Source organism: Syngnathus scovelli, chromosome 12 (assembly GCF_024217435.2).
Source record: "Syngnathus scovelli strain Florida chromosome 12, RoL_Ssco_1.2, whole genome shotgun sequence".
NCBI lineage: Eukaryota > Metazoa > Chordata > Actinopteri > Syngnathiformes > Syngnathidae > Syngnathus > Syngnathus scovelli.
Genome location: NC_090858.1, coordinates 5,412,255 through 5,419,669, shown reverse-complemented (window position 1 = coordinate 5,419,669; position 7,415 = coordinate 5,412,255). Strand labels below are relative to the sequence as shown.

The following is a 7,415-nucleotide window of genomic DNA, read 5'->3' as shown; positions in this document are numbered from 1 at the left end:
AGTTTATGGAAACATGAACGACAATTTGTCCCCATATTGAGTGAGCAACAATGTTGAATTTAAGAGATTAAGACACATTAAAATACATTTTTTGTGTGTTTTCAAAACATATGGAAAGCAACACAACTTTAAAAAACGTAATTATTGTGTAATTATATTATGCATATATCTTATATATGGGTATTTTGTGATTATGATTTATGATTATAAAAATGCGACAAAGCAGCTGACAGACTAATTCAGCCTTATTCCTAAATGGCTCAACTACAATAAGAGTAGTTTGACAGAAGCGTAATTAAACTACATTTCCCGAGAGCACGACCTTGTTTTGATGACGTAATCACGCATGGCCGCGCTGCCCTGCGCTGCATCATATCCTCCTGTCATCGGATCGGAGTCAAGCTGTTACAACGATGTGGTAAAGAGTGACAGACTACTAGACCTTAGCCAAAATGTTGATATTTGCGGTAATGTGCGGAGTGCAGCAAAGAGATCGATAGCGCGCAATGGCCACGAATGAATAGATTTTTGCACAATAATAGCTTAGTAGTTGGGGACTCGCGTCAACACAAAGGCCTTCGTAGCCACTAGCTTGTTTAGCTAGCGCTAGTTCTTGGTGTCCGTGATTTAACGGCCTTTTTGTTTTTATGTCTATCTTTAAATCAAGTCATCGGTTGTTCAAACACGGCGTCTAGACGACACACTTCTCTTGATAATGGCGGACGTAGATACGGTGGTCCTGCAGCAGAATCTGGACAGGTGAGTGTATGGCTAGCATGCTAATGGACGTTACGCACCATGATATGTTGCAGAAAATCACAACAGTTTACTCTAGACAGTTGTCAAGTAATTATTCTTATGGGTTTGAACATTTTGAATTTTAGGGCAATCGGAGATTGAGTTTGGGAGCTACGGCCCTACGGATTTTAAAAGAGCTACCGTATATCATGCTAAACCAATTTTTAAAATTAAAATAAAATTCCTCAACAATCCCTCCCCAAAGTGTTTCCCTCCATTCATATATGTTGGAGCATTGTGCTCTTCTCTCCCTTCCAAGCACCACCCCTGCCTGATCTGAGAAAACGATCGTATCCTCACATTGTGATGTCACAAAGTGATAAGCCATCCCGTACCACCCATGCAGACTAAACACACGCCCAGTTTTTCCAAACAGCTGTCCCTGCAATTTGAGCGACTATTCTGCTTTTGGTGTGTTAAACAAATCCTAAAATGTTGCCACGCACCCTCTTGCAGTGTGCACCCCCTGCAGTGTGCTCATTGTCACTGTTTGCTGCATTGAATGCGTTGTGTGAGTGGTCACTCAACGCACCTTTAATCTACTGAGAACATGTAGAGGTGGGGGTTTACTTTCATGTTGAAAAAATGGCCACCAAAATAACTCAAAATTAATTGCCATCGTGTCAAAGGTAATATGCAGTGTAATCCTATATATGCCTATGATTAACTAGAAAGCGTGAATGAATAAGCATCATGTTACGTCATTTGTTTGTGAACCATTACAAACACACACAAAGGAAATTTTTATTAAACGTACCAGTAGCAGGCATATATGCACACGCAATGACCCTGGTCATGTTTGAAAAGGTGATGGCAAGAAGTTGTATATTGTGTTCCCTTTCTTTCACACGGTTGTATAACTTTCCACTATCACTTGCAAATATAAGGCCACCAGCTATTATCTGGGGCTGTCTCGGGCAGTCAGGTCATTCCTGCGAGTAGGTATTTCACAACTAGTTGGTGAGGAATACATTGTTGGTCCAATCAGTGAAGACAGTCATCCTCAAGTATATATGGCACCACAGTGACATCGTTTCAAGATTGATGAAAAGACAAGAAGAAAAATGGTCAGGGAAGCTAAGAGGCTATCAGCAATATTGAAGGAACTATTTTAGGCAGGGACTGGCTGTTTAGGACATGTGACAAAAAACTCTTGTCTCCTTCATATGTCTGCTCGGTGGGGTACCTTGGCTGATCCCATGCAGACAGCTATCTGTGTTAAAGACACCAGAGGCCAAAAAAGAGAGACACAGCTGACATTAACAGCATGTGACATTCTCGCCACAGTGTCTTTCTGCTTCATCACCCCTCTTCCTGTTGCTTGTCTTTAGTTTCATTTCTCCTGAACTCAGCCAGTTGAAGGGCGACATGACTCTACCCTGCTGATGGTTGCATCATTTTTGCCATGTGTGACTAGTTAATAGCCATGTGATGGTAAAAAAATAAAAAAAATTTGATGGGGACAAAATGACCAATGTACAGAAGAGTATCTTCATGTATTTAAATTTTCAGACGCTTATAGAAAACATCCATTGCTCATCTTTTGCATAATAATTCCCATTCAAAGAAACAGCAAAACAAAGTTACATTTTTTTGTGTATGTTTTCAGAAAAAAAAACAATGTAAAGATTTTAATTTTGGGGAGTCAGTCTGCCGTCCTGTGGTTAACACTGGTACTTCAGCTTTCAATGGCTCAGCAATGTCAAAAATGAATCAAGAGCCACTGCCAGTGTGGGTGAGGCCCGACAATTGCCTACCCTGTCCTGTGAATAATAAAATTGTCAGCTCTTTTTAAGGTAAATATAGTTTAGATTTAATGCAGGGAGACTGACACTATTTAGCACTTTTTACTCTTCTTAGAGTTCTCTTAGCCCGTTAGAGGCAAAAGGGCGAGCTACAGTTTCAAGTTTCGCATGTAGGATTGCATTTCGGCTGTGGTTTATTAAATCCTGTCGGACTGTGAGGCTGGATTACCTTGAATGGGAGCTAATGAGTCTGTGGGAGAGTACTGTATTTTGTCTTGACAACTTTTTCAGCTGCTGGGTTACAACTCTAGCTTCACTTTTCTTTTCAAAGTGGCCATCACTAAACTAGATGGTGACAGATTATCCCCTTAGTTCTCCCTATCATATCCCTATGCGATATCATGAATCAGTATTTTTAAATACACTGACTGGAAAATTCTAAATGCACCATTAACATTTGACTTTTGTCTTACATTCCAGATTGTTTTGCTTGTTATCCTCAGACCTGTCATCATGTATACGTTTCAGGAGTTGCTGGGTATGCTTCGCAACAGACGAAGATGACCGCACAGCCGAGTGGGTGCGTCCATGCCGTTGCCGGGGTTCCACCAAGTGGGTCCACCAGGCCTGCTTACAGCGATGGGTGGATGAGAAGCAGCGCGGCAATAGCACAGCACGTGTGGCCTGTCCGCAGTGTAACGCTGAGTATCTCATCGTGTTTCCCAAACTGGGTAAGTTGCAAGTTCCAAAATATACAGTAATCACATACACAAGGGTGCATTTGTGATCATGTTTTTCCCTAAAAAGACATCTATCGTGCGTGCACACGTGTCACTAATCGTCAATTAGCCACTTGAATTGTATCTTCAAAGACGCCGTGACATGAGATGACGCCTGGCGTCAAACCAATGTTTTGCGGGAAGCCTGAAAGCTATAGCTATTTTAAGATGAAAGTATTTCTGTAATTATCAGGATTAATTGCTGCTGCAGTCTCTGAGGCGCTCATGATTACCACTCTGCCGCTATTAACACTGCCAAGGTTGTTCCAAGGTGCTAATTAAGGTCCGCACCAATGAATTTCAAGATTGATTAACTGTCAGTTATATGTAACTCATAATATTATATGAGCTCTTGAATACATTATAACTTGTAAGAAGTTCTTTCAAAATCTTTACATCAAATATACCTTAGCTGTCACACCTCATCTTGTACATCATAACAGCGCGACAATATGACTTGAGACATTACTGCGCCTCACTTGACCTCTTTCAGCCAGCATTTGATGTTTTTTGTGATTTAAAAGAAAAACAAAAATAGTTTGAAATTTACCAGATCCACCACGTACACCGACGCAGGTGTTTTGAATGAAATGTTCTCAACTGGATTACCGAAACAAAATCGCAAGGTTCAAAGCTTGTGCTAAAAGTAGCGTCTTATAGTCCGGAAATGTTGCCATTTTCAAAGTGTATTATTCCTTTTCTAACATGTTAGTAGAATGCTTAACTTTACAAAGGGGGAGTTTGCAGTGTTGAAACGACGTGCAAGATTTCAATGTTGCCTAACTGTTTGCGAGTCTCATGCCAAGTTGTTGACCTTATCATCGAGGGCTGTTTTTTCGGCCATAGTTTCCGCAAAGCTCCTGAAGGAAACAGAAAGCACGAGGTTGCCAGGGTGTGCCAGTTATGGGTGTGCCTGTAAGTGCGTGACAAATGATTTGTCTCTCTTTTATCTTGGATTGGTTGTTTTCTTTAAATGCTTGGTGGTTTTTGAAAGCCACATTCGAAGCAGAAGATGGGGCCAGAGAGATTCATATTTTTCAAAGATCATTTTACTCCTGCAGTGTTTACTGTTAAGTCATAGTGAGAGTAATTTCACAGCTTGCGAACACTGACCACAGCTTTCAATTTGGAGAATGGAGCTAACGAAAGCTCGGGCGGTCATCCTCTCGGGGTTACTGCCGAGTTCGCTCGTCTCGTTTCCACAAACTCCCCCGCTGTGAAACCTCACAGCAACATATCAGCTTTTCTCTTTACCCAGCTTTTGTTTATTGTCTGAGAAACGTGGCGCAACGATGGAAACGGCTCGATGAGTAGTTGCGGCAACACTCCCATCAGCACTCGGCCTGCTGCGAAGCCAAAAACAAGCCCGTCAACATGGCTCAAAAGACAACAAGTCCTCGGAGCATGGCGTCATTACTTTTCCGTAATAGTCTGCCAAACACGCATGTACCATTGAAGCATTTACCACACCTTTTTTTAATGGTCTCGTATATAAAAAACAAAAAACTCAGTACGTGTAATGGAATGCTTGGAATCTCTTGTCCTGTGGGCGGCTCATTAAAGGCAGACTCAATTAGATCTCGTTCTGGTAGCGTAGAGATCAGGTAGGTGTAAATGGAAGGAAATTATACTGTCATCATAGTAACTGTAAAATAACTGTACTCAAGCATTGCGAAATCAGTCTAGAATAAAATGTTAACACAGGTGCAGTTAACAAAAAAAAAGGGGGTCATGGGTCATGTTCACCTCAAACGGGCCATTTGGTGTCAATACGTTGATTCATTTCCCTGCTGGTTTTGCATTTGGTCCAATTCTACTGTGCTCCTGATTGAATTTTTTTTTTTCACCCCCATCAGGGCCCGTGGTTTACGTACTGGACCTGGCCGATCGAGTCATCTCCAAGGCCGGTCCCTTCGCTGCAGCCGGCATCATGGTGGGATCCATATACTGGACTGCAGTCACGTATGGCGCCGTCACCGTCATGCAGGTTTGACCACTGAGGGCACCTTCTGGTTACTACTGCTCTCCAGCACAAATTTTATAGCTTTTATTCGTCACTTAAAACAATCCAGACTTAAGTTAATATAGGAATCTGTCTTATGCGCAGGTGGTGGGCCACAAGGAGGGTCTGGATGTCATGGAGCGGGCTGATCCTCTCTTCCTTCTCATCGGCCTGCCCACCATCCCTGTCATGTTGATCCTCGGCAAGATGATCCGCTGGGAGGATTACGTCCTGCGTTTATGGAGGAAATACTCCAACAAACTGCAGATCCTCAACAGCATCTTTCCCGGTTAGCGTGCACAGCTATCTACTAGCCTCTACCCCAAAAAATTGTTGAAGACTTATACGGCGCTTTATCTCCACAGGGATCGGCTGCCCGGTCCCTCGGATCCCGGCCGAGGCCAGTCCCTTGGCCGATCACGTCTCGGCCACCCGCATCCTGTGCGGCGCGCTGGTGTTCCCCACCATTGCCACCATTGTGGGCAAGCTGATGTTCAGCAGCGTCAACTCCAACCTACAGAGGACCATCCTGGTGGGTGGAGCCACAAATATCTAACACAAAATACCATTTCTAGAAACATGCGCTTCACCCATTCGCTTCACAGGGAGGAATCGCCTTTGTTGCCATCAAGGGGTCGTTCAAAGTGTACTTCAAACAGCAGCAGTACATGCGGCAAGCACATCGCAAGATCCTCAATTTCCCTGAGCAGGAAGAAGCTTGAGGACCCGGGCTGATCAAGGGCGGGTGAGGTTTGTGGGACATTAGTCCGTCTCACCCCACCCCCACACCCCACAACATATGATCTTCACACCTCAATGACAAGATACCGCCAGAATCCTGCCAACATTTGATTTTAAACCTCTGATGCTTCTGCCTGCTGAAAATAGACAATATTCATGCACACCAGAGAATCTGCGCACTCATATGGCAGTGATTTATTTTTTTTTTTTTAAATAATAATAAATTGTTGTTTTATAACAGTTCCTGGAAAAGTCCCCTTTGCCAGTTTTTGGTTGCTTCTGTTGAAAATCATCACAATATTATAGATTATATGAAAGATAAAATGTTAATAACTTCCTTTATGCTTTTCTTCCTCAAACTGCTCCCAAGAGAACAATGTGAACAAACATTTAGTGTTTTAAGCCCTTGGTTGCCTTCACTTTGATTGTCTAACAGTCACATCTTATAAAATTAAGGTTTTTTTACTTGGATGGAGGCCAACATGGACATGCTGGTACCATGGGAACACACGACACGACGGAAAACATTTCTTTGTTTTGTTTTATCAGATCACTCCCTCACTTGGGAGACCCCTGTGAATGTTGTCATCTAAAGGACTTGAACAATTAAAATGGCTCCCATATTTCCCATGCACTTTCCCTCCAACCAATACCACTGACTCAAATATCCTAACAGCAACAATGACGAATGTGAATCGGGTCAGCTGTATATCTGAATTTTATCACGGGTAGGTTCAACTGCTTGATATTTTCCAAATGTGCCCACGACGCTGGAGCTGTGATCACTAAAGCTGTAAGTTGCTGTTTTCCCTTTTCAGGAAACTGTCAGAAATGTGACTCCATTGTGGAAAGACACTATTTGGGAATATTTAACCTGCACGTGTAAACTTGGTGAGCTTTTCCTGCACCCTCACTGTGTCTCACTCAGTTCCATCCTTTGGTATCTGTTCTGTGAATAAATGTATTTTTCCAAATACAGATGCTAATGCCTTGTAACGTTTACTAATGTAGGCGTACGGGTATGCATAGAGAAAGCATGCAGGTCATTTTTGACCCACTTATGGAAGCTTAGGGTAGTTATACAATTTCTTTTAATGTAGTATAAAAGGTAAGTTAAAATATTAAATGCTATTATGTCAAAAACATGTTTTTATTGAGGAATACCTGGAATATGAAAAGATAATTATTTTTTATTATGAAGATATTTAAGGCTCATGTCAAACTCAAGGCCCGGGGGCCAGATACGGCCCGCCACATCATTTTATGTGGCCCGCGAAAACAAATTGTGCATCAAATTCGTGTCATTACTAAAATTGAAATTAACTCAAGCTGATTGAATTCACTTGACTG

General features: G+C 42.2%; 1 protein-coding gene across 1 annotated transcript; it reads left to right on the top strand.

Moving 5' to 3' along the window:
- The first annotated feature begins 303 nt into the window (after positions 1-303).
- Positions 304-7,051, top strand: marchf5 (membrane-associated ring finger (C3HC4) 5). Its single transcript, XM_049736702.1, has 7 exons — positions 304-418; positions 668-759; positions 3,072-3,274; positions 5,179-5,309; positions 5,430-5,613; positions 5,690-5,856; positions 5,930-7,051. The coding sequence occupies exons 1-7, from the start codon at positions 347-349 to the stop codon at positions 6,044-6,046; spliced, it is 966 nt and encodes a 321-aa protein (XP_049592659.1). The 5' UTR covers positions 304-346; the 3' UTR covers positions 6,047-7,051.
- The last annotated feature ends 364 nt before the right edge of the window (positions 7,052-7,415 follow it).

Coding starts and splice junctions, on each gene's coding strand:
- marchf5 (XM_049736702.1), top strand. CDS start 347: ATGGCCGCGCTGCCCTGCGCTGCATCATATCCTCCTGTCATCGGATCG. Junction 419..667: donor CAAGCTGTTACAACGATGTG/GTAAAGAGTGAC, acceptor CTTTAAATCAAG/TCATCGGTTGTTCAAACACG. Junction 760..3,071: donor CTGCAGCAGAATCTGGACAG/GTGAGTGTATGG, acceptor TATACGTTTCAG/GAGTTGCTGGGTATGCTTCG.